This window comes from Clupea harengus, chromosome 22 (assembly GCF_900700415.2).
Source record: "Clupea harengus chromosome 22, Ch_v2.0.2, whole genome shotgun sequence".
Lineage (NCBI taxonomy): Eukaryota > Metazoa > Chordata > Actinopteri > Clupeiformes > Clupeidae > Clupea > Clupea harengus.
Genome location: NC_045173.1, coordinates 23,923,740 through 23,946,702, shown reverse-complemented (window position 1 = coordinate 23,946,702; position 22,963 = coordinate 23,923,740). Strand labels below are relative to the sequence as shown.

Genomic DNA, 22,963 nt, shown 5'->3' with positions numbered 1-22,963 from the left:
GGAGCCACATCATGTTTGCTTATGAAGGCTCCTGGATGCAACTTTCTTCCTTAGCTTTCGACCTGTAACTTGCTACTCTAGCTATGTAGCAAGAGGGGACATATTACTGTTGTGTGCTGCTAATAGTGGACAAAAAGGTATTGCTGTATGAGCTAATCAGCTAACTTAATGTACCTACTGAATGGGTCGCCTTAATCATTATCAAAAAAATTGCCCCCCCTGAGAATTTTTTCAGGAGCCGCCACTGATTACATCATATATATATATATTACTAGTTTACATGTCTACTCACTTGATGAATTGTGTTTTATTAATTTCTAGTAAAAGCATTTGTGTAATGGCTTTTCACTAAGTGAAGAATACCTAGTGGCCAAAGGTGTGAAATGCAAATGTTCCTTGGCAAGCACCCCCAGGGGATTATTCAACACAGCAACTAATGGCTCTAGGCAGACCCCCCAGACCTGGGACATATCCAGGAGTATACGGGACTGTGTAACAGGACAGCAATCTCCCACACACACACGATTACGTGTGGAGTATACAGGAGTATATACGGGACTGTGTAACAGGACAGCAATCTCCCACACACACATGATTACGTGTGGAGTATCTGGGAGTGTAGAGGGGTACACAAGTCCCCGGTACACCTCTTTTTTTTTTTCAAGATGAACAAGACACAGGAAGTGACCCAGGCTTTGCCGATTTTAATCACCGACAGACAGACAGTTCTAAGCTTCCCCCAGCACTTCCTTTAACTTGTTTTCACATATAACGGAGGACACCACACAGGAAACACACACATTCGGTAGTTGTGTTTTATTACAAAATATCGATATGCCAGAGATCACTTTACAATCTTTGAATCAAACAAAATTCCACAATTGACTAGAAGGTAGTCTGCTCATCCCCCCCCCTCCCGAATCCCCCCCACCGGAATGATTGACACCCTTAGAAGAAGAAAACAGAAAGAACAGCAGAAAAACAAACCCAAGTCTAACAGCCATGATGGCCAAAGGGGCCTTCGCTCCTCTTCACCAGCTGGGCTGTGTTGAAAAAAAGGCCTTTAGAACATTGAATGAAACCTCACCAGGGACAAGGAGACTTCATGAGTGGTCGAGTGCCAAGAGCCAAGTGGTCGAGTGCCAACAGCGGAGGTGAGGAGAGGAGAGGAGAGGAGAGGACTGTATGGGAGGGCTTGGACCATGAACCTATTTCAGGCACAGATTTGCTTTTTTGTATGGCTGTGAGCAGATTGAAAGTGAGGATGAAATCACAATTCATGATCAGTGGCCCTACCCTCTGAGCAAAAACCTGACACATTCAAAGAAATCCGGGCTATAAATCAATCCACCTGGGTCGTCTTCTCTTGCAATTCTAAGTGGTGCCACTAGAGGGAGACAATGCAGATATTGACATTATCAAAACACCCTGCCAACTATGGCACCATAAACACATGTGGCCCACTGGACCCTTCCACTTCAGCTGTGCGTGAGCTCTTAGGGCTCTGGACTGTTATTGGTTCTAGAGAGACAAACTTCCCTAACATATTCCAGTGGAAAAACACGGCAGGGACACAGCAACCATTTCCATATTCCAGTGGAAAAACACAGCAGGGACGTGTCTGATATCACACACCTGGGACTGCCAACCAGCCACCCCTCCAGTACTGTGCGATGTTCTCATGTGGCTTTGACCCCCTAATTCCTTACAAGAAGGGAAAACAAATAGTGGCATTAGACGAATGCTTCAATAGTGGCATTAGAGAAATGCTTCCACTTCTTCTGCATGTGACCAAAAATGACCAGATGGTCCCACACTGGACATGCCACCACACTGTGTGTCTGGCAGGCCTAAGTGATCCTCCCTGAGTCTAACACTGCTCTACATGAGACCCTTTATGAAGAGAGGGACCAGTGTTCTTATTTAATGTTAAAAAAAAAAAAAAAAATCTCTCTTGAGAGTCTGAAACACGTCACACACATACACAACAGCTCCACTCGTGTGAGGTAATGCAGAAGACACACAGACCTGTTGGACTTCACTCCATAGTTCCTACATGATCCCTCACACACACAGACACTCACTCATTCTCTATCTATCCCCCTGTCCCTCTCTCACACACACACACACACACACACACACACACACACACACACACACACACACACACACACACACACACACACACACACACACACACACACACACACACACACACACACACACACACAATCTCACTCATTCTCTATCTATCCCCCTGTCCCTCTCTCACACACACAATCTCACTCATTCTCTATCTGTACCCATCCCTCTCTCTCACACACACGCACGCATGCACACACACACACACACACAGAAGTTAAGAAGATTCAGAAGATTATAAGCCACATACTACTGAGGATGTTTTACTACAAAAGTAAATATTATAACATTGGCCAATCAATCAATAAATCAATTTGCATTGTACAGCAAATAAATCACAACATTAGGCCCCTATTGCCACCATGACATCTCTGCCAAAGTTTGTATGAAAACGTATGCATTGTGTGTGTGTGTGTGTGTGCTGTGTGTGTGTGTGTGTGTGTGTGTGTGTGTGTGTGTGTGTGTGTGTGTGTGTGTGTGTGTGTGTGTACACCTGGTCTCTGAAGTCAGGTCAACTCCAACAGAAAGGGTATGGAATGGAGCATGATGTAACCAACTCTCTCTGTGTGTGTGAAATATGACCCTTGACCCCTCTGTTCTCCCAAACACTAACCAACACCAACACAAACAGCAACACCAACATCAGGTCTACGGCCCTACACCTCTACGCCACCACTGCTAATGTCAAACCAAAGACGGATAGGATTTTTTTTTAATCAAGTCTCTCAGCGTAGCAAGTTCATCATAGCAGCCATGTTCCATGAGAATGGACTTCTGCTAAAAAAAAAAAAAAAACAAACAAACAAAACAAACAAAACAAAAAATCCCAACAAAACCACAAAAAAAACTCTTTAAACAGAGTCAAGTTTTCCTTAATTGTAAGGGCTGTGCTCACAGTTCAATATGCTCGTCAGTACCTGCAACAGAGAGAGAGAAAAAGGGAGAGAAGAAAAAAGGGAGGGAGAGTGAGACAAAGAAACAGAAAGAGAGGCAAAAAGCATAGTTAGTAAAGCCATCTCCATCCTTATCTCTTCAGCTCTTTAAGACAGAGAGTGTGTCAGCACTCCACTGGACCCACCCGGGCTTGTGCTCTGAGGCTTTTCAGCGCTGGTCCCTCCCGTCTCCTTCTCCTTCTGGAACTTTCCATAGAGGCGCTTGACCTCCTGGTCGTAGTCGCTCCACTCGGCCACGATGCGCACGGCAGCCTGCAGCTTGGGCTCTTTGGTCTGGGGGTTATTACACTGGTGGGGGGAAAACAGGCGTTATGGTTGGGCTCAGAGGCATGCTGTTGTGCTATCGCAGAGGAAGTGGAGATATCTTCTATTTGGTTCTATATTGGGTTTAGAACACAGCTGCTCAACTGTCAGCTGAAACTCAAGATCAGATCAGCTGACGTCGCTAAGCAACGGAATACACAGAGGTTGATAAATTACCGGACTACTTGCGGAGTGCTACGAAAGACGTGAATCCGAGGCAAAAAGGCCACTTCCCTTGACAGCGGTCAATTATGCATAGCAACGGTCAAATATGGAAAAACAGTTGACCACAGAACGTTGGGAAGCCCCATTCAAGTGAATGGAGCATTCTACAGCATTAAGAAGAGCCGTGTAATAATTGGTTCTATATTGGGTTGAGAGGCAATAGTCCTCTAGGGAGTTCCAAAAACTATAACCTACGACGCCTGATAAAAAAGAAAATGTTAAAGCCAGTCAGAGCCAAAACTACTGTAAAAGCATGGTGAATGCTTTAACCAGAATTATAGTGAGATAAACAAGAGGAGAGAGGCAGGTTGCCATCCACCCACCAGATCGATAGTCTTGGCCTTCTTCTTGGATGTCTCATCGCACCAGGTCTCACACCAGAGCCACTCCTGGGGGAGAGACTTGATGGGCACCTGGTGGATCATGTTGTTGGGCAGATCCTGAGGAGAGCAGCAGGGGGGGGGGGGGGAGCTTACATCAGCACTGTGTACCCACGTCTCAGTGTACTTCACCAAATACACCAACCACCCACCTCGAAACCTTTCATTTAGCCCATGCAAATATTTACCATTTTAACTATTTTGACTATTTCTTTTGATGCTGCTATATGGATATTGGTAGTCAATAACTATAAACTATTTTAATGTATTTTCTACTTCTATATACATATACTGCTATATAGTTAGCACTATTTGAAGTAATAATAATAGCCGTCACAGTGTCAACATTAGTTAGCGGCGCATAGTGAGCGGGCCATCCAGTTGAAATGGGTCTCACCTGGTCCAGATTGGAGAGGCTATTGGGGTCTTGGCTGAGACCCTGATACTGCCCCCTCAGGCGGTCCCCTGCTGCAATCTTCCGGAACTTCTTCAGGTCCACCACGTACAGGGCACTGTCACACAGAGAGAGAGAAAGAGAGAGAGGGGGGGGGGGGGGGGGGGGGGTCAGACACACACACAGACACACACAGAGAGACACACACAGACACACACAGAGAGAGGGGGAGGGGGGGGGGGGGGTCAGAGATTCAGGCAACACTTAATATTACATGCCCCTTAGCTCCATCATCACCAGTGACTTGCAGTCACAGGGAACACATTATGGCCTGTCACATTTAATAACACTGTAATAAACTATGTATTAATGTGTAATAACATTATTTATTACACAGAACTAAGGTTTTAAGGTTTAGTTTGGTTTTTAGAATTACGGTTCTGTGTCTTTATAGTCATAGTGGTCATGAAGTAGAGATGGTTAAACACTGCAGTGTAGTGTGTATTGCACACACTATGACATACTGTAACTACATTATGGTACGGCATATCATTACACAATGTAATATAAAGTGTTTCAGAGATTTATAAAATCAATATAGCTTGGCCTATGAGAATTCACCAAAATGTGATCTATAAACCCTTTCCTGCTGCTGAGATAAGTGAATCACATTTAGGGATGATCGTTCATCTCTGCTGGCTACAGCAGCACTCTAAATGTCAAACCACCGCCGCCGCCCTCACCCTGCTCTGGTGCAGGGCTCCGCTCAAGGTCTACAGTTCTCCCCCTAGAGGAATGATTACACAGCGGCTATGGGGTGTGTCTGTGTGTGTCTGTGTGTGTGTCTGTGTGTGTGTCTGTGTGTGTGTCTGTGTGTGTGTCTGTGTGTGTGTCTGTGTGTGTGTCTGTGTGTGTGTCTGTGTGTGTGTCTGTGTGTGTGTCTGTGTGTGTGTCTGTCTGTGTGTGGGTCTGTGTGTGGGTCTGTGTGTGGGTCTGTGTGTGGGTCTGTGTGTGGGTCTGTGTGTGTGTCTGTGTGTGTGTGTCTGTGTGTGTGTGTGTGTCTGTGTGTGTGTCTGTGTGTGTGTGTGTGTCTGTGTGTGTGTCTGTGTGTGTGTCTGTGTGTGTGTCTGTGTGTGTGTCTGTGTGTCTGTGTCTCTGTGTGTGTCTCTGTGTGTGTCTCTGTGTGTGTCTCTGTGTGTGTCTCTGTGTGTGTCTCTGTGTGTGTCTCTGTGTGTGTCTCTGTGTGTGTCTCTGTGTGTGTCTCTGTGTGTGTCTCTGTGTGTATGGGGGGGACCACATTAGGACAAAATCCGCACCAGAGTCAAATGCTATCTAGCTGCAGAAGTGAAGTACGCTTTGTGTTGTTTGTGTCTAGCTTTGGTTAATTCAGACCGGAGAGCTGTATGTGGATATTGGAAATGTTCTACCTCTAAATGACAGACAAACCAACAAAGGCTACTTAAGAAAGGCAAAATAATTAGTAAGCTATTTATTAAACTGTTCAGTTGTTATTTAACTTCTTCACAAAAGTGTATTTGCGGTCTTAACTTACCAAACCTATAACAAGTTGATATGTTCATTCTAGGCTAAATAAAAACATTACTAATTTTAAGATATATTAGTGTGCCAGTGTGCCTTGTGTTATTAGTGACAGTGTACCAGCAGAAGTAACACTCACTTGGAGACATACAATAATGAGGAGAGGGAGTTTCAGTCAAGACACACACACACACACACACACACACACACACACACACACACACACACACACACACACACACACACACACACACACACACACACACACACACACACACACACACACACACACACACACACACACACACACACACACACACACAGTCTCTCATAAACAAGGAAATCAAGTCTAACAGGGACACATCTAAAGGTCACTCACATTCACACCACAGCCTCCAAAATGCCACCGATCCCTCACTTATGAAAACATTTAAATGTCACACACACACACAAACACCATAGACCACACATACACATGCAATCACACACTCTTCCTGTCGCTGCGGTGTTGCGTCTGGCCCTACCTGATGTGGTACTTGCGTCCAGCCAGGTGACTGGCCCAGTAGCCAGATTTCCAGAAGCGGTAGCCGTCCATCTCCCGCCGGCTTTCGCAGAAGGGCGTGTAGCCATAGGGCGCCCCCTCCAGGTCAAAGTCACGCAGCTCCTTCAGGTCAGTGCGGACTATCTGAGGACAGACAGAGAGAGAGACACACAGAGGGGACTCTTACTTTGATACAGTACAAGAGAACTTCTTCTCGCAGTCCCATTCATCCCCATGTCATTGGCTTCTTGAATCATTTCGTATGAGTGTTAGTACACACTTCATTTTCATCGTCTTTTAAAAGAAAGGTATAAATAATAATGCTTTAAAATAATTTCAGCAATATTGAGATGCATGTGAAACAAACCAAGGTCATATCTGCTGCTGCTTTTTTCATTTTGATATGATGTTATTTTTGAATCTACATGTGTACTTATTTTGTGGTGTATCTAATTTTTATAAGCATGTGGTTGCCCTTATCACGGTAAAAACATCCATACTATATACTTCCTCTAGAGGGCAGTAGTGTACAGCAAATAAGACTAATCCTCTGATGCTCTGAGCTGTGCTGAGTTTCAGCAGACAGTTGGTGCGCATCATGTAAAACATGTTTATGCTTATCCTTCTGTTCTGACAACAGTACAGTAGATTTGCCTAATTCTGGTTAGCTGCTAGGCTGCGTCACACCCCTATCCCACCACGCCGGCTCTCCCTTTTACACAGACGTTAATCCAGCTCTGTGACTACTTCCGCTGCCGGCTTAAAGGCAGAAGGACAATGACCCCTCCCCATCCCGCGTTCGTACCATTTTATACAGAACGGCGAGGCGGAATAAAGCACCAACATCCCCCCCCCCCCCCCCTGAACAGACTGTATAAAAGGGACTAGTGTCTGACTCTGGATCAGCTCGTGGGCTCCGGTCTGCAGTCTCTGAGCAGTACCTGGTCGGCGTCCACAAATATGATCTTGTCGACGGCCAGCGGGAAGAGCACGTCCAGGAAGAGGATCTTGTAGCCCCAGATGATGCGCTGCTTCTCTGTCTGCTGGTGTAACCAGCGGGGCCACTTGTACTGGATGAGCTCATACTGGAAGCCATGCTGTTCCGCCATGTAGGGGATAAACTCCTGAGAGAGCGAGAGAATGAGAGAGAGAGAGAGAGAGAGAGAGAGAGAAAGATGAATTCCAGCAAGATAAAGACAAAAGACCATTGAATCGGACTATAAACTCAAAAAAAGAGAGAATGAGAGAGAGATGAACTCCAACAAGATGAAGACCATTGAATTGAGCCAAAAACTCTAGAAAGTGAGAGGGGGGGGGGGGGGGGGGGGAGTTAAAATGTATAATGCAAAAAGAGATGAAGAGGGATATGCATAAAAAATGGGTTTCTGCCAATAACAGATATTGGCTAGTAAACTGATATGTTGCAAAATTGGTTTTGGTTATCAGCCAACATTAGTTTTCCCCGGTGGAGACTATTAGTCATGCTTCCAAAAACACATTACATCACAGGACAATTATTATATCCATTCAATTATTATATCCATTAAAAATATCCGATGAATCGGAAACAAAATGTTACATTTTCTGTGAAGCCGCGCCACTGAAACCGATTTAGTTTTGCCCATTGATTTTTTTATTATTAAGACAACCCATGAATGACTTGGAGCTTGTGGGTCCAGATACTCAATAACATCACTGAGGAAATGAAGAGCCACGATGCTTTTTCAGTCCGATGGTTGCGGATGTTCATAGGGACTTTTACGGCAGATACTTGCCTTGAAAGTGGGAGACAGGTAATTCTTCAGGAACCAGAACTTGACGGGTGTCTTGGTGTTCTTTATTACTGAGAGCATCATAATCCTGGAAAGACAGAGGAACGGAACCATGTCAGTTCAGTTCTCGTGAGATTTAAGCTGGGATCCACACTCCCTCTCCCTCTCCCTCTCTCTCTCCCTCTCCCTTTCCCTCTCCCTCTCCCTCTCCCTTTCCCTTTCCCTCTCCCTCTCCCTCTCCCTCTCTCCCTTTCCCCTTCTGAGTATGTCCCTTTCTCTCGCTCTCTCTCCATCTTACTGACCTTCAAACGGAATTAATGCAATCAGCAGGAATGATATCGGGCCTGATCGGAAGTGGCAATTCCAAAGATCACCAACCCTCACATAAAGCCATGGGGACTCTAAACCAAGCTCGTCCTGATCCAGAGGGGAACGTTTCGGCATTAAAGCAAAATGTCGGAGAATGTCACAATGTCGCAGAGGTCACGCTAAAGTTAAGACTACCTTTCTCTTGCCGACTCTTAACTAAAATATGTAGCGCACCCTAACGGTCTGACATTTTCGCCCCAAAAATTAAGGCTTATTTCTCTCTATCCGTTGGATTCTGTCAATGTTTCTGATTCGGACGGCAAATGTTAAATCAATGACATCTCCAGGTGCCGTTTCACACCATTTTGTCAGAAATAAAATCCTTTTTTTTAGAATTTTTGAATTAGCGTTCCCATGGTTACTGTGTCCCCCGGAGGAGTCGGTGGTGTCTGGGGGCAGCTCACCTGAGGAAGCGCTCGTACAGGTGCCCCGAGGCCAGGGAGAAGATGTTGAGGACAGACTCCTTCTCCTGCTTGCTCTCTTCCACTTTGCTTCCGCCCGTGAACCCTCTGTGGAAATGACAAAACACTGGAGTTTAATGGGAGTGTGAGTGCAAGAATGTGTACAGGAGTGCTTCCATTCAACCTCACCACCCCCTCTGTACACACACACATACACACACACAGAGGGATAGAAGAGAGTTCAACTGCAAAATAACACAGAGTTTCCGGTTGGTGATGATGTTTCAGTACTACAGGTGCTCTTCCAAAGCAAGATATGGGACGGAGGGAGGAAAAGAGAACGCGAGGCCCGCAGGAGGCCGGAGCCTGCAGGGGTTAAACGGAGCACGAACCGCGTGAGAGACTCCCAGAACCCCGAGTCGTTCTCGTGGACGTCATCACTCAGCAGATCCTCGTTCATCTTCTCCGGCTTCTTCTGGACCTGTAGCACAGAGACACACACACACACACACCACCGCCACCTTTAACAGGCTTCAGCATCCATACCCATGAGACGCCTTCAGTGCACTGTACAAGAGTTTAAAAACTCTTTTTTTTGTGATCAACTTTAACACATACATTTAACAAAAAATTGCAGTTAAATTGCAAGTTTTAAAAAAACGTTATGACATGTAAATTGGGCTCTTTCTATATGGCGGAGCCGTGAACGTGTAACAACAGATCAGGTACAGTGAGAGGGTGCAAGTGTTATGTGGGTGAAGACAATTTATTCCAACTACCTCTACACTTTCTCCTATCTTCCCTCCTGAACGTAACAGTAGGGACTGCTCAAGTAAGAAAGAATGGCTATTCAGAAGGCTGGGCTATTGTCGGAAACTGTAATAGGATTTGTAAATAAGACCGAATGTGTGTGGGTGTGTGTGTTACTGTTCCTTGTGTGACAAAGATATCAGGCAAACTTGGGAGTAGAAACCTGAAGTGACACACACACACACACACACACACACACACACACACACACACACACACACACACACACACACACAGAGAGAGACACACACACAGACACACACAGACACACACACACACACACACACACAGACACACACAGACACACACAGACACACACACACAAACACAGAGACACACACACACACACACACACACACACACACACACACACTCTCTTAACTGTCTTACTTGTCTCTTTTAGCGTGTGGTGAAACTATGGCCAACAGGAATGATTCCACTACTACTACACACACACTCAAAGATACACACACACAGCTTCTCACAAACTTGTTCTCATACAGAGACCACACACATACACACTCAGCGCATGTGCACTCTTTCTCTCTCTCTCTCTCTCTCTCTCTCTCTCACACACACACACACACACACACACACACACACACACACACACACACACACACACACAGACACACACAGACACACACAGACACACACACACACCACACAGAGATGAGCAAACAAGTGGTGATTAGAGCTGACAGGCTGTCCGGTGTAATAAGAGGGCTGAGGGGAGATCAGGCTGCCTCCTCTAAACTGCTGCAGCCCTTTGCTGTCTGAAGCTGCACACAAGAAATAGTCTGTCTGTCTGTCTGTCTGTCTGTCTGTCTGTCTGTCTGTCTGTCTGTCTGTCTGTCTGTCTGTCTGTCTGTCTGTCTGTCATCACCCTGCATGTTTACCTGTAAGCTTGTCTGTCTGTCTGTGTCAGTCAGACAGTGCGATCTCCACAATGAGACCAGTCCAGTGTATCACAGTGCATGTTAGCCACTGTCCTCACAGATATATAACAAGAGCTTCATTCAGTCGTAATGTTCACAAATAACAGAATATATAGAACTGAAGATTGGCCCATCCACACATTTAAACGTGTGAAAAGTTGCAACTATAACAAACACATATAAGCGTATATCCCTGCAAAAGGTACGTTTGGGTTTTTTGAGTGATGCTCCCCGCTCCCCGCCCCGCCCCCCCCCATGACGGCCAGCAGCTGTGCCTTTGAGAGCCTCTCTTACTCACCTTCACTTTAATGATCTTGCTCTTGAAGTTGTTCAGGACCACGATGAGATCATCAGCGTCTGCAGGGGAGTCGGTGCCATCATGGCTGACAGGAGAGGGACAGGGACACTAAATTATTTAGATGTCTCAACGACCTCTTGACACACACACACACACACACACACACACACACACACACACATAAACACATTCACACGAATGCACACTCACGCACACAGACAAGTAAAAATAGTTTATATGACCTCTACACACACACACACACAACCACACAAGCAAAAAAGCCCTTACTATCGCACGCACACGCTCACACACACACACACACATACACACTAATAAACAGACAAGCAAAGAGCACGCACACACAAATAAACAAACACACAAGTAAAAGCGCACACACACAAGGACACAGACAGACCTGTAGATCTTGTAGATGTCCTCAGACCTGCCCTTGCGGAGTTTCAACACCCAGGCTCCCGGGTTAGCCTTGAGCTGGAAGTAGCCCTGTGAAAGAGAGATTACACATCAGAGTAAAATATCTCTCTCTCTCTCTCTCACTCACACACACACACACACACACACACACACACACACACACACACACACACACACACACACACACACACACACACACACACACACACACACACACACACACACACACACACACACACACACACTACAGTCAGAAAGTGTATATAAGTACAAACTCTTATATCTGAGTTGTGTGTTTCTCTCAAGATCTCCCACTTGACTAGCACCTAGCCTTGGACTGAGAGACTGAGGGTTTGAACACGGGAGCTAAAGCATCACTGGGCTGCAGCCTCCTTCTCTTTCTCACCAGGTTGGCCATGACGATGGTGTCCATGATGACGGGGCTGGAGGCTGTGCCCAGGGTGAACTGCAGGCCGCGGGGGGGCTGCCCCGTGCTCACGTCGAAACAGTGGCCCTCCACCAGTAAATATTCCAGCTCGTACTCCGCAGGCACAACGCTGTCCACCTGAGAACACACACACACACACACACACACACACACACACACACACACACACACACACACACACACACACACACACACACACACACACACACACACACACACACATAAATAAATAAAAACACAAACAATCAGTCACTGCAGTAAGAATAACAACAAACCCATCAGGACCCCCAGATATGGCGGGCGGTGCTGAGACGAGTGCTCACCTCCTGCAGGTAGATGTTGTCCAGGTCGTAGCGCGTGTTGACAGACTCCACTATCCAGCTCTCGGGGGTGTTGAGGTTAAGAGTGAAGAGGGGAGACTGGGGCATGTCCCGGAACTTGGCCAGGGGCCCCAGGGCTAGGCTGTTATCAGCCTGGAAGCTCAGCTCTGGCTCCAGCACGTAGCGGTAGAAGCTGGCGACAGTGGTACAGTGGTAGAGAAGTCGTTTAGTAATCAGAAGGTTGCTAGTTCGATTCCCTGTCGAAGCGTCCTTGAGCAAGACACTGAACCCCTAATTGCTCCTGATGTGCAGTGTGCCATCAGTGTAAATGTAAAATGTAAAATGTGTATACATTGTAAGTCGCACATATGTAAGTCGCTTTGGATAAAAGCGTCTGCTAAATGACTAAATGTAAATGTAGAAGCTGAGATCACACGGGCGAGATAACCAAGAGCTTTAGAGAGAGAGCAAGAGCCAAAATGGCGGTGTGTGGTTTTCCGCTATGTAGTGAGAGAAGCTATGACAAGCAAGGAGGGCAAGGAAAAAGGCAAACCTCAGAGGGTTCAGAGACAACATGGTGGCTAGAAATCATTTGTGTGTAAAGGTAGAAGTTATGGTGATGAGAAAAGTACTTTAAAAGTGAGAAGAGCAAGAGTGAGTGTGTGTGTGTGTGTGTGTGTGTGTGCGTGGGCTATTGCAGTGAAATCTATTCAGGGTTCACATGAAAAAGCCATGTGATTAATATGTAATAATTAATATTGATTAATATGTAAGAAATGCATAATTCTGACTAGTATTAAAGTTCATAAAACATTATGCCGATTGCAACTCTACACACTTGTGGAAAACACGGCAGGTAGACAATCCTTAAATGATTCAACCCTCCTCAACTTCGGATTTATACTGAGCTCCTGACCAGCCTGATTATCACTTAAAAAAAACACACTCAAACACACTCAGGCATAAAGACTGGAGGGGGGGGGGGGGGGGGGGTGTATTTTCAATTAGCCATGTCGTGACCAACTACAGCGAGCCGGCGGATTCTCACCTCTTCAGCGGCATGTCGGAGAGGCGGGACTGGCAGTTCATGAAGATGCGCAGGTTGACATTGACCAGCTGCTTCAGCACCTAGAGAGAGAGAGAGAGAGAGACAGAGAGAGAGAGAGAGAGAGAGAGGGGAGAAAGAGGGGAGAGAGAGAGAGGAGAGAGAGAGAGAGGGAGAGAGGGAGAGAGAGAGAGAGGGGGCACGCAGTCAGATAGCGCCAGTGCTATCACACTACCTACAGCTGTAGCTGTCAATCAATACCGTCCGTGCGTCCTGGATAATGAATATGCATCAAGACATGCAGTGCCAGGCTGGTTCATTGGTTTAGTGTTGAATGGGCAATGCTACCACACAGCCCAGACAGACTGCAAGGCAGACAGACAAACCAGGTCTAATGTCTTAATGAATACTACAGATGCATCCAACACATACAGTTAGATCCATAAATATTCGGACATTGACACAATTTTCATCATTTTGGCTCTGTACACCACCACAATGGATTTGAAATGAAACAATCAAGATGTGCTTTAGGTGCAGACTTTCAGCTTTAATTTCAGGGTATTTACATCCAAATCAGGTGAACGGTGTAGGAGTTACAACACATTTTATATGTGGCCCCCCCTTTTTAAGGGACCAGAGCCAAAATGATGAAAATTGTGTTAATGTCCAAATATTTATGGACCTAACTGTACCTACGTAGTCCTAGTGCACAACGCCCTTTTCTATTGGCCTTTAAGTTTTGTTCTGGGGGACAGCTGGTAGCTGGTTCAGGCTGCAGAGAAGCATGTGTTGATTTAGAAGGGCGCTCTTAAACCTTACCAAGAGCAGAGGGGCTAGTTTCTGAGCGTCTCTGGTCACGGGGTCCACCACGGCCACCACGTCAAAGTACACGTCCTCCTCCCTGGGCCTGACCTTCACAGCACTGAGGGAGAGGAAGAGGAAGAGGAAGAGGAAGAGGAAGAGGGGGAAGAGGGACACAACTTAGAGCCCGCATAACAGAGGGCTGGGCTGACACGCTTTCTACCTAACTACCACACAGAGTTGAGCAGAGAAAAAAGAAAGGCAAGGTAAAGAATTGCAAATAACAGACAAATGAAAATCAAATAATAACAGAGTAGAGAGGGAAACAACAGAAATCAAATCAAAACAAATCAAATCAAATGACAAAAAGAAAAAAGAAAACTAAGCAAAAAGAAATAACTCCAAGAAGCAAAAACACACAGTAAGGCAGTGACAGGACTGGGGTGAAGTGAGTACATTGAGTATGACTATGTGTGTGTGTGTCTATGAGTGTGTGTGTGTGTGTGTGTGTGAGTGTGATTAGGACTGTGTGTGTGAGTGTGTGTGTCTATGAGTGTGATTAGGACTCTGTGTGTGTGTGTGTCTGAGTGTGATTAGGACTGTGTGTGTGTGTGTGTGTGTGTGTCTATGAGTGTGATTAGGACTGTGTGTGTGTGTGAGTGTGTGTGTCTATGAGTGTGATTAGGACTGTGTGTGTGTGAGTGTCTATGAGTGTGATTAGGACTGTGTGTGTGTGAGTGTGATTAGGACTGTGTGTGTGTGAGTGTCTATGAGTGTGATGAGGACTCAGTGTGTGTCTATGAGTGTGATTAGGACTGTGTGTGTGTGAGTGTGTGTGTCTATGAGTGTGATTAGGACTCTGTGTGTGTGAGTGTGTGTGTCTATGAGTGTGATTAAGACTGTGTGTGTGTGTGAGTGTCTATGAGTGTGATTAGGACTGTGTGTGTGTGAGTGTGATTAAGACTGTGTGTGTGAGTGTGTGTGTCTATGAGTGTGATTAGGACTGTGTGTGTGTGTGAGTGTGATTAAGACTGTGTGTGTGAGTGTGTGTGTCTATGAGTGTGATTAGAACTGTGTGTGTGAGTGTGATTAGGACTGTGTGTGTGAGTGTCTATGAGTGTGATGAGGACTGTGTGTGTGTGTGTGTGTGTGTGTGTGTGTGTGTGTGTGTGTGTGTGTGTGCGTGCGTGTTTCTAAGTGTGATGAGGACTGTGAGTAACTGAGTGTGAATTCTGCTGGCGTGCTCGTATATTCCCTCTTTAATGGGTCCCCCCAAGCCGGAATCTACCTGTATCTCTCTTCAGCAAAGCCATACTCAATCCTGGCCTCCTGGGAGCAAAAGAGTTGTGTGTGTGTGTGTGTGTGTGTCTACCTGTATCTCTCTTCAGCAAAGCCATACTCAATCCTGGCCTCCTGGGAGCAAAAGAGTTGTGTGTGTGTGTGTGTGTGTGTGTGTGTGTGTGTGTGTGTGTGTGTGTGTGTGTGTGTGTGTGTGTGTGTGTCTACCTGTATCTCTCTTCAGCAAAGCCATACTCAATCCTGGCCTCGCCTTTGGGCTGCGAAGACAGCAACGCGTCCACCTTCATCACCAGATCACTGGCCCTGAGGGAGAGAGAGAGAGAGAGAGAGTGAGAGATAGAGAGAGAGAGAGAGAGAGAGAGAGAGAGAGAGAGAGAGAGAGAGGGAGAGAGTGTGAGAGATAGAGAGAGAGAGAGAGAGAGAGAGAGAGAGAGAGAGAGGCAAGGAAGAAAGTAAAGGGGTAAAGAAGAAGAGAAAAGGATGAGAGAATGCGTGAGAGTGTGTGTGTGTGTGTGTGTGTCTGTGTGTGTGTGTGTGTGTGCAAGCGTGAGCGAGCGCGAGTGAGTGAGTGAGAGAGAAAAAACTTTTTGAAAGAAAACAACCCTAGAGCAAAGCCTACCTGCAGAGAAACTCACACATTTAAGTTCACCTCTTCTCACATTTGGCACCGGCGGTAGATGACAGAGAATATAAAAGACTCAAGTGCCACCCAGTTAATTGGCAGGCAGGCAGGCAGAAACTTTACAGAGGCTATGATTACATCTCATCTCTCTCTTAGACTTCTCTCTGTCTTCTGGAAAACACTGTGAAACTGCCACATCCAGAAGAGCGTCTTTTTTTAAACCAGACTGACACACTTCATAACACACAGTAATTACCACCGAGATTACACTTTTAGAAAGTGTGACATCCTAATCGCATTGCTCCAGGAAAAAAAAAAAAAAGAAAGAGAAAAAAAAAAAAAGTTGAGCCGCACATCACTTCTAAGAAGTTTTTTTTTTTAGGTCGCAGCGAGAGGAACTACCCACTCTCAGAAGGCTGACCCAGAAAAGGGACTTCATCAACTTTTCAAAATGTTTATACAGAAAAGTAAAACTTCCAAAAGAAAACTTAGAGATACAGATGTAAGACTGTAACAATTCCAATTAAAACGTTTGCTTAATTTAAAGGGGTGGGGGTGGGGTGTGTCATTGTGGGCGTGTCATTGTGGGTGTGTCATTGTGGGCGTGTCATTGTGGGTGTGTCATTGTGGGGACAGCACAAAATGCTGATTGGTTCTCGTACCTGTCCTCTTCCACACCGAGTTTCTGGACGTTGCTCTTGATTCGCTCGCCGGACGTCTTTAAGATGATGCTCTCCAGTAGCAGGAAGTCATCCTGATTAAAGACCTCGCCTTCCTCCAGAGGCCCAATAATCTGCAAGAGAAAAAAACATATTATTATGCATATAATACTTACTAATACTAATGATAACAATACATTTAGCGACATGCAAAAAGGTGTAACAATTTTCATCATATCAGTGCACACCAGTACCCCCACAGTATAACATGATGCACAACACTGAACCTTTTTTTTTTTCAATGGCAACATTAGCGATACACTGGTTCATTATGGTCTGTTTGGATGCCATTAGTCACTCACCCGCCCGTTGCTAATGACGGCCCTCTGGCCCTTCTGCAGCTTCAGGACGTCCCGACAGTAGGCCGCGTGGGATAGCAGGAAGTCCACCTTGGGGGTGCTGTACGCGCTCTTAAACAGAGACACGTCCATGCCCTGCGCCACGCCACAGACACAAGTGTTAGAGCGTGTCACATTATACAAGAGACCCGCTGGATGATACATCATACTATATTAGCTTATTTAAGGGAACTCATTTCATTCAGTCAGTTAGTCTAGTCTGTCATTCAGTAAGGAAATCATTTTTTCCAGACTGACTTTCAATACATGAAAGGTGTACATTTCATCATGTTTTTAACACCTTGCACAATAATCCATGTCCCTGTGTTGTGTATTTAACACATTAATCCATGTCCCTGTGTTGTGTATTTAACACATTAATCCATGTCCCTATGTTGTGTTTTTAACACCTTGCACAATAATCCATGTCCCTGTGTTGTGTATTTAACACATTAATCCATGTCCCTGTGTTGTGTATTTAACACATTAATCCATGGCCCTGTGTTGTGTATTTAACACATTAACCCATGTCCCTGTGTTGTGTTTTTAACTACTTGCTGTACCAATTGAGTTCCAGAAAACACTATGGAAATGTCAAACAACATGACCTGCTTTAAAACTATTCAAGAACTAGACAAACTCAACATATTTAACTTTAGCTGCCTGCCTAGGAGACAGACACCACTAGAGAAGAGGAGGGATAAGAGAGAGAGGGTTTTGTACCCCCACTGCGAAGTCGGTGATGTCTGCCCCGCCGTCGAGGGCTTTAGCGGTCTCCTCCTTGGACATCTTGGTGATGAAGTTCTTGGCGTTGTTGGCCGACTGCGTCTGCATGGCTGCCCAGATGGCACGAGCGAACACGCTGCTCTCGCTGGTGGGGTTCTCACTGGGGTTGTTGATCATGCCCAGCCGAACGTTATTACTCGTTTTCTGCCAGAGCAGCACAGCAGAGAGGCGTATTAGCACTTAAACTCAGGGATTCAATTAAATATGTCATGGATCATCATCATCTTCTAGGTCTGGTCTAAGAGATCAGGCAAAGGTCTGGCGAGTTTATCTGAATGGCACAACTTCATACGTAAAGGCAATTTAATGTGCTTCAGATATGCACACTTGCGGTGGCATAGAAAGGTATTAGGAAAGACAGACACAAAAGTCATAGAAAATAAAACATAAAAGCGCACAGAAACAATGTTGAGCCAATAGATCGATTAATAACTGAATAACTGAATAACTACACAGCAACTTCAAGGAACCATCCGGTCTCTCACACAACGGGGAAGATACCAGAAGGACACCAGCGGGGCCTTCCTGCCCTACGGGGGGCGTCTTACCATGTGCCTGATGGCGTCGTAGAGCATCTGTCTGCCTGAGGGCTGATCGAAGTCACCCACCACCCAGAAGGTCACGGGCCGGATGATGCCATCGTCTGCAAAATACACAACAAGGTCGTCGGAGATGAAGTTGGAACATGGGAGATTTGGATTTGGGCTTCAACCCCAAGGTTGAGAGAGGTTTTTATTTTTTTTAAGAGCCCCGTTAACACGAAACACAAAGACTACAGGATCTCACCATGTGTGCTATTCAAAATAAAAAAAGCCATCTGAATTAGCTGATTAGCACAACCCAGAGGTGGGCAATGGAGATGGAGGGTGGGTGGGTGATGAAGAAGAAGTGGAGATGGATTAAGCTGGGAGATGTGGAGTATTGGTACATACAGTACCAGTCAAAAGTTTGGACACACCTTTCATTTTTTTGAGAAGTGTTTTCTTTACTTTTATTATGTTCTACATTGTAGGTTAATACTGAATACATTTTAACTACGAAAGAACACATATGGAATGATGTACTAAACAAAAAAAGTGTTATCTATCATGTAGAAAATAATAAAAGTAAAGAAAAAACTTCTTAAAAAATGAAAAGGTGTGTCCAAACTTTTGACTGGTACTGTAGGTGGGGTGAAAACATGGCAGGACTTTGACTGTCTGAGTCTGCAGGTTTCCCCCCCTCTGATAAGGAGTGTCGTGGTGTTCTCAGGCTGGGCAGAGAATTCTGATATGAGTGAGTGACTGCGGGAGACAGTTCAGTCATCACAAATTCATTTTGCCCAAAATCTGGGTCACAGAGTTATCAGGGAAGAGGCGCGCTGGGCCATGGCATACCAGGACAACAGGCCAATCGCCAGATGACAGCTATGAGGGGCCGGGGAGACTCAGATGTCAAACCAAAAGGATGGACGAGAAACAAGAAAACAAAAGGATCTATTCCACAAGATCTAAAAAACAACTCGGTTTACATTGATTGCAGTCTGGTAAAACATGCATGTGTGTGTGTTACAAATACATGCAAAGGACTGGGTAAGGGATAACATTCCAGAACACACACACACAGAGAGACAGCTAAAAACACACACACTCTATACACACACACACACACACACACACACACACACACACACCCACACACACACACACACACACACACACACAGACAGCTAAAAACACACACTACACACACACACCCACACACACACACACACACACTACACACACACACGGCTGATGAGTGTGGCCATGTTTTATTAGCATCCACACCAGCGCAGCAGGAGTGTAATGAAACCCATCGGTCACGGACAGCACAGGCTTCACTTATTAGTCACATTAAACATACGAGACCAGATGAGTCAACTGCTTTAAAGGGCTCAGGCAAGAAAGAAGCAGTTACCAGAAGAATCCCTGGAGGACATGCCTTTAATAGTGCCAAAAAAAAGAAGAGAGAGAGAGAGAGAGAGAGAGAGAACAAGAGAAAAGGAAAGATAAAATGGCCATAATTAAGGGAATATATTGCAGAGACAGTGCTGTTTAAAAATAGTCTTGGAAAATGTTTTTGCCTGTTATGAGACTGTTATGAGTCTGTTCAGCGATTTCTTTTCTCACACTCACATTCTTCAAGTCTGTGTATATAAGAGTGCGTGAAGTGAGCAGAGTGATTATGTGTGTGTGTGTGTGTGTGTGTGTGTGTGTGTGTGTGTGTGCGTGTGTGTGTGTGTGCTTGTGTGTTTGTGTGTGTGTGCTTGTGTGTGAGGGGGGCAGGGGGTAGAACATAATACATCTATCATCAAACTCTCATTCTAGAACCTCAGACCGGAGAGGCTGAGTGCTGGCACACCCTTCACATGGGTATCAGTGTGGGTTATGGTCTCACCCTTGAGCAGAGTGATTATGTGTGTGTGTGTGTGTGTGTGTGTGTGTGTGTGTGTGTGTGTGTGTGTGTGTGTGTGTGCGTGTGTGTGCTTGTGTGTGAGGTGGGCAGGGGGTGGAGCACCCTTCACATGGGTATCAGTGTGGGCTATGGTCTCACCCTTCACATGGGTATCAGTGTGGGCTATGGTCTCACCCTTCTTAGTCATGTAGTTCATGCTGTTGGCCACCGCCGTGTTCTTCTCTCTGGTGTCCAGGAAGTGGAACCGGGCGTAGTCATCGATGAAATGATTGTCTGGAGAAAGAAGAGTGAGGAAAATTATGCAAAATGGAAGTAGACTCAAACATTTTTTTTTTTTGTTATCGAGTCTCTCTGCTCGGTGTGATTACATACTGTGGAATATAAATGTTTGTGAATGACAGTTTGTATTCAAATTCATGCTTTTACTTCCTGATTTGTATTCTGGGTGGGAATAACTAGACAATCCTCAGATATCTCTTTTTTTTCCCTTCTCAGCAAATCTATTACTCTAGTTTCCCCTCACCACAAAAAAATACATTGAGCTCTAAATTACAACGCAAGGTGCATTCCCCAGTGGGTTTTTCTGCAGTATGGCTCTTTCAGCAAAAACACAATCCAATCTTCCCAGGGCAGCGCAGTGTGAATCATGTGCATTTTTTTGGCCACAGATTCCTCTTCAAGCCCCTGCCTTCAGTAGTTTAGAAACTTCACACACCCTTAAGGTTTTAATCCTTCCCACTCACATGTATCGATGCATATGTCTGACTAAGATGGACTCGATCCGTGTTCAGGATGGCCCATGTCATTATCTCCAGATGCATACGTCTGACTAAGATAGAGTAAGACTAAGATCGGTGTTCAGGATGGCCCCTGGCATGGCAGAGTGGTTGGGTGAAGCGGCAACTCACTGGTATTGGAGAGGTCCAGGTACTGCCGGCTGGTGGAGAGGATCCTGGAGTTGATGCGCGGGACCACGTTAGGCTGGTTCATGATGAAGTCCACCACATCGTGGTCACTCACCAGCTCTCCCTGGAGGATGGAGGGAGAGAGAGACACAGAAAGAGAGACACACAGAGAGAGAGAGAGAGAGAGAGAGAGAGAGAGAGAGGGAGACCACATCTAAACCTCTTTACACATAACAGAATCTTTGCTTTTGCCTCCACATACCTGCCAACTCAACTGAGAGTCACATTGAGAGAAACAACGGGGTTAGGATTTCTTAGAGTATATTAATAGAAGACTGCTCTGTAGACATACTTTGAGATTCCACATACTTTAAGCCCTTTTGAAGAATACGCAAGGCACTATTCCAACAAACCCTTATTTGTTTTTAATAAGATATGGCTCAGTCTAAATCTTCTGGAAAATCTGATATTTCCTTTGATCTGCAACAAACAGTCATTGTTTTTCTGCCCATCATTCCTGGAGCTGCGCCTCATGTTGCAAGGCTACGGTTACGGTCAGGCCCGCGTGTGGGGCTCACCAGGTAGACGGCCCTCTGGAAGAAGGTGGTGGTCTCCAGGATCTTCTGCATGGTGACGGTCTCCATCTCGTCCGGGTCCAGCTGCTCCCGCTGGTAGGGCATGCCGTTGTACAGGACCACGGGCAGAGGACCCACGCCAGTCTGCTCAAAGTACGCCTTGCCCTCCTGAAGGGGCACACATAGGCGTTACACCCCACCATATGGATCCAACAACCAACCTCTGTGGCTTAAAATCCACATCCTCACAGTGACCAATAAACGTGAAAAAGGGAGATTTTATTGTCCAAAAAATAAACAAATACAAAATTTTAAACAATCAGACAAATATTTGCACTTCTATTTTCCTAGCTGAGAAAAAAAAATAACCCACATATATACTGTATGTATAGGTGCAAAAATGACTGAAAGGACGTCATCATGCTTTATAAAATGCACACGTGTACTGACAAATACCACTCACCTTCCTGTTTTTGTCATAGGCGGAGTCAGATCCCAGGATGCTGGAGACCTTCACATAGGGGTAGCTCTTCTCCAGGAATCCCACCACGTGCTCCACCTTCAGTTGTCCACCCGGGGGGACCCTGTTCAGCATCTGTGGAGGAACACAAGACCCGTCCGTTTAGGGCTGTGCTCAAAGGACCCGTTTACTTCAGTTCCGTCATATATAAAAGTGGTCCGGCAGATGAAAAACAAGTCCTGCATATGCAGTTTTTTAAGAAACAATGATCATACTCTAAATACAACTAAATGTAACTTTTTTAATTCATATAGTGGCATTCACAAATGACATTGTCTGAAGGCGCTACAGCACAAGGCCTGAGCCCCCTAGGGCAAGCCATCAACTATATATCTGTACAATCTAATGGATCTATTTCTACCAAAAACACATACTGTACATAGAGGACTGAGAGGAATTGTTTGTGAAACATCAAGTGTGAGTCCATGTGATCTGGTTTGCTTCTTCTGTAGTGTGAGAGGTTGGTGTGTGTGTGTGTGTGGACTTACACTGATGATGGCGTCGAAGGCATGCTGGTCGTCCTCGTCGTCAGTGATGTAGTTGAAGGCTCGTAGCATGGCCACTCCTGCGTCCTGCATCCCATCCACATCGTCCTCATCGTTCACCACAAACACCACACCAATCCTGCAGGAAGACAGTGGTACAGGAG

At 45.6% G+C, this 22,963-nt stretch overlaps 1 protein-coding gene across 2 annotated transcripts in view; it reads right to left on the bottom strand.

Moving 5' to 3' along the window:
* Positions 1-2,836: 2,836 nt before the first annotated feature.
* The window catches only part of uggt1 (UDP-glucose glycoprotein glucosyltransferase 1), a 31,112-nt gene continuing 10,985 nt past the window's right edge, over positions 2,837-22,963 (bottom strand). The window contains exons 16-41 of one of the 2 annotated variants that reach the window (XM_031560263.1): positions 22,803-22,938; positions 22,258-22,389; positions 21,798-21,962; positions 21,223-21,343; positions 20,489-20,587; positions 19,817-19,840; positions 18,427-18,521; positions 17,816-18,022; positions 17,057-17,188; positions 16,698-16,828; positions 15,621-15,716; positions 14,133-14,235; positions 13,314-13,393; positions 12,269-12,458; positions 11,904-12,062; positions 11,481-11,566; positions 11,066-11,150; positions 9,412-9,500; positions 9,023-9,127; positions 8,253-8,337; positions 7,419-7,601; positions 6,461-6,621; positions 4,401-4,515; positions 3,947-4,063; positions 3,221-3,383; positions 2,837-3,059 (exon numbers count right to left, since the gene is read on the bottom strand). In XM_031560263.1, coding sequence (XP_031416123.1) covers positions 3,034-3,059; positions 3,221-3,383; positions 3,947-4,063; positions 4,401-4,515; positions 6,461-6,621; positions 7,419-7,601; positions 8,253-8,337; positions 9,023-9,127; positions 9,412-9,500; positions 11,066-11,150; positions 11,481-11,566; positions 11,904-12,062; positions 12,269-12,458; positions 13,314-13,393; positions 14,133-14,235; positions 15,621-15,716; positions 16,698-16,828; positions 17,057-17,188; positions 17,816-18,022; positions 18,427-18,521; positions 19,817-19,840; positions 20,489-20,587; positions 21,223-21,343; positions 21,798-21,962; positions 22,258-22,389; positions 22,803-22,938 — 3,085 coding nt within the window. In that variant the 3' untranslated portion in view covers positions 2,837-3,033. The remainder of the gene's footprint in view (positions 3,060-3,220; positions 3,384-3,946; positions 4,064-4,400; positions 4,516-6,460; positions 6,622-7,418; positions 7,602-8,252; positions 8,338-9,022; positions 9,128-9,411; positions 9,501-11,065; positions 11,151-11,480; positions 11,567-11,903; positions 12,063-12,268; positions 12,459-13,313; positions 13,394-14,132; positions 14,236-15,620; positions 15,717-16,697; positions 16,829-17,056; positions 17,189-17,815; positions 18,023-18,426; positions 18,522-19,816; positions 19,841-20,488; positions 20,588-21,222; positions 21,344-21,797; positions 21,963-22,257; positions 22,390-22,802; positions 22,939-22,963) is intronic. The other variant, XM_031560264.1, reaches the window with a different exon arrangement.